This window comes from Salvelinus fontinalis, unplaced genomic scaffold, assembly GCF_029448725.1.
Source record: "Salvelinus fontinalis isolate EN_2023a unplaced genomic scaffold, ASM2944872v1 scaffold_0338, whole genome shotgun sequence".
Taxonomy (NCBI): Eukaryota; Metazoa; Chordata; class Actinopteri; order Salmoniformes; family Salmonidae; genus Salvelinus; species Salvelinus fontinalis.
This window is the reverse complement of record NW_026600547.1, coordinates 144,234-147,500: the sequence shown is the minus strand read 5'-3', so window position 1 is coordinate 147,500 and position 3,267 is coordinate 144,234. Positions and strand designations below refer to the sequence as shown.

The 3,267-nt window shown below is 42.3% G+C and overlaps 1 protein-coding gene across 1 annotated transcript in view; it reads left to right on the top strand.

The window, feature by feature from the left end:
- LOC129845692 (tripartite motif-containing protein 16-like) overlaps window positions 1–2,200 on the top strand; it is a 4,021-nt gene extending 1,821 nt beyond the window's left edge. The window contains exons 3-5 of the mRNA XM_055913572.1: window positions 1–113; window positions 239–298; window positions 535–2,200. The exon at window positions 1–113 is cut by the window's left edge and continues 47 nt beyond it. Of these exons, the coding sequence (XP_055769547.1) occupies window positions 1–113; window positions 239–298; window positions 535–1,052 (691 nt within the window). The 3' untranslated portion in view covers window positions 1,053–2,200. The remainder of the gene's footprint in view (window positions 114–238; window positions 299–534) is intronic.
- Window positions 2,201–3,267: the final 1,067 nt, after the last annotated feature.

Genomic DNA, 3,267 nt, shown 5'->3' with positions numbered 1-3,267 from the left:
CATCGTTGTCCGTCCTCTTCAGTACTTTGGAGATGTGAGTAAGACTGTGTCTGAACTGAGAGAGAAACTAGAAGACTTCCTTAAAGGAGAATGGACCAAGATCTCCACTACAGGTGTGTTGAAAACAATAAGAACATCAACTTTAGACCATTGAAAGTTCCCTACTAGTCATATACATGTGGAATATGGTCCGATGATAACATTCCCTCTCTCTGTCAATGTGTTTGTGTGTCTGTAGTGAATATAGTGGATGTTGTACTGCCTCCAGAGCCCAAGACCAGAGAACAGTTGTTACAATGTGAGTCTCTTTATTGTGAAGTAACTAACAGTCTCTTTTTACTGACACTCCTAACAATCCCTCTAGAAATATATAGCAATAGTAGATCTAATCAAAGACTGGGTATCTATCTGACTCCTCATATGTCTCTGATTTGATCTCTGCTGTGCTCTAATCAAAGACAGGGTAGATACAGTATCTGACTCAACTTATTGTTCTGACTCCCCTCATTGGTCTCTGCTCTGCTCTTCTCCCAGATTCCTGTCAGCTCACACTGGACCCTAACACAGCAAACACACTCCTCTCTCTGTCTAAAGGGAACAGAAAGGTGACCTATACAGACCAAGTCCAACGATATCCTGACCATCCAGACAGATTCACCAACAACTACTGTCGGGTTCTGTGTAGAGAGGGTCTGTCTGGACGCTGTTACTGGGAGGTGGAGTGGACTGGTAATGTTTATACAGCAGTCTCATATAAAGACATCAGCAGAACAGGGAGAGATAGTGGATTTGGACACAATAACAAGTCCTGGAGTTTAAGGTGCTCTAGAGGTGGTTATTGTTTCAGACACAATAATGTTGAGACTAAAGTATCAGGCCCTCAGTCCTCCAGAGTAGGAGTGTACCTGGATCACAAGGCAGGTACTCTGTCCTTCTACAGTGTCTCTGACACAATGACCCTCCTCCACAGAGTCCAGACCACATTCACTCAGACCCTCTATCCTGGGTTTTATCTCTATTTAGGAGGTAGTGCTGAGCTGGTTAAACTGTAGTAGGGTCCACATAGATACTAGTCATGTTGGTGTAGTCTATAGCTGAGCTGGTTAAACTGTAGTAGGGTCCACATAGATACTAGTCATGTTGGTGTAGTCTATAGCTGAGCTGGTTAAACTGTAGTAGGGTCCACATAGATACTAGTCATGCTGGTGTAGTCTATAGCTGAGCTGGTTAAACTGTAGTAGGGTCCACATAGATACTAGTCATGCTGGTGTAGTCTATAGCTGAGCTGGTTAAACTGTAGTAGGGTCCACATAGATACTAGTCATGCTGGTGTTGTCTATAGCTGAGCTGGTTAAACTGTAGTAGGGTCCACATAGATACTAGTCATGCTGGTGTAGTCTATAGCTGAGCTGGTTAAATTGTAGTAGGGTCCACATAGATACTAGTCATGCTGGTGTTGATGGTCCCCAGATGTGATGATTCATTCTGCTCTGTTTTATCTACAATGATTTAACTGATTAGATCTTCAGAAGATGTTATGAATTAAAATTCAATGTATTCATATTTTTGTAATTGCAATGTTTTAATCTTGTACATTTACATGAATCTTGATGTCTGGTGTTGATGTATATTGGTTGTCATTCAGAACCATTGATATGTTTTCTCAGTTGGTTCTCTGTCTCTATGTAATTCTCCTCAGTATCATTGATCAGCTTGTTGGTCCTAATTGATGTGTTCTCTGTCACCTGGAGCTGCATGGAAAATGGTCCAGGAACTAAAGGACAATTCAGGACTAGTCAGCCCACTACAAGCTGGTATCACTTACTTTCTACTAAACTCTATGGACTGGTTTCCCAGACACAGATTAATCCTAGTCCTGGACTAAAAAGTATGTTCAATGTAGATGTCCAGGAAACCGGCCCTAAATGTGTCATCTTTCATCCTCCCATACTGCTCAGTCCAGCAACATTAAACCTGTCCAGCAGGTGGTGCTGTTGACCAAACAATAAAACCAGCAGATATCTTGACTTGCCACTCAGTATATCAGTAATGTTCAGAATAGTACTTTAATATCATTGGAGATTGATGGTCTTTTTAATCCACTATCCAGAGTCAGGAACAGATGAAGTTAGGTCTGCTACTGTTCAGTGATTAAATATGATTTATGGTGATGGGAAATAATAAAAAACACTAAACTTCATCTAGTAATAGTTTTCCTTTGTTATTTATTCCAAGGTGTGTCTTTAACTTGTAAATGTATTGTGTGGAGGTGAGCTAGTGGTGTGGCTGATAGAATAGAATGAAAAGGGAGGAGGGGAGGAAGAGGGGAGGAGTAAGGGCTGTTCAAGAAACCAGATGAGGAAGAGGAAGATGTTCAGGGGAATTACTGTCTCTGTTCCAAATGGTTCCCTATTCCCTACGTAGTGCACTACGGTGCTTCTGACCAGGTCTAAAGTAGTGTTTTACGTAGGGAAAAGGGTGTAGATTTATTACAATATCATGATTTAGTGTTTGGCACAACAATATATTAGATCTCCACCCCCCCACTTCCTGTCTGTCATCCCCCAGTTCTGTTAAGACTTCCTCTCATTGAACTGGGCCTCATTCTAAATGGTCACTTTGTATAGATAGTCCATACTGGGCTTTACTATGGTTCTACATACAGTATCTGTATTGATAGTCCATACTGGACTTTACTATGGTTCTACATACAGTATCTGTATTGATAGTCCATACTGGTCTTTACTATGGTTCTACATACAGTATCTGTATTGATAGTCCATACTGGTCTTTACTATGATCCTACATACAGTACCTGTATTGATAGTCCATACTGGGCTTTACTATGGTTCTACATACAGTACCTGTATTGATAGTCCATACTGGACTTTACTATGGTTCTACATACAGTACCTGTATTGATGAGGGCCTCGTCATCCGGCTGCACAAAGAAAGCCAAGGACTGCAGTGTGCTCCAGTCTCCAGCAGGGGGCAGTAAAACCCTATGGACCTGAAAGGGACTGCAGTGTGCTCCAGTCTCCAGCAGGGGGCAGTAAAACCCTATGGACCTGAAAGGGACTGCAGTGTGCTCCAGTCTCCGGCATGGGGCAGTAAAACCCTATGGACCTGAAAGGGACTGCAGTGTGCTCCAGTCTCCAGCAGGGGGCAGTAAAACCCTATGGACCTGAAAGGGAAAGTGAGGAGTAAAAATCAAAGGTGAATTTACATTGCTGTTTCCACGGAGACCTGAATCATATCCACGAGGCA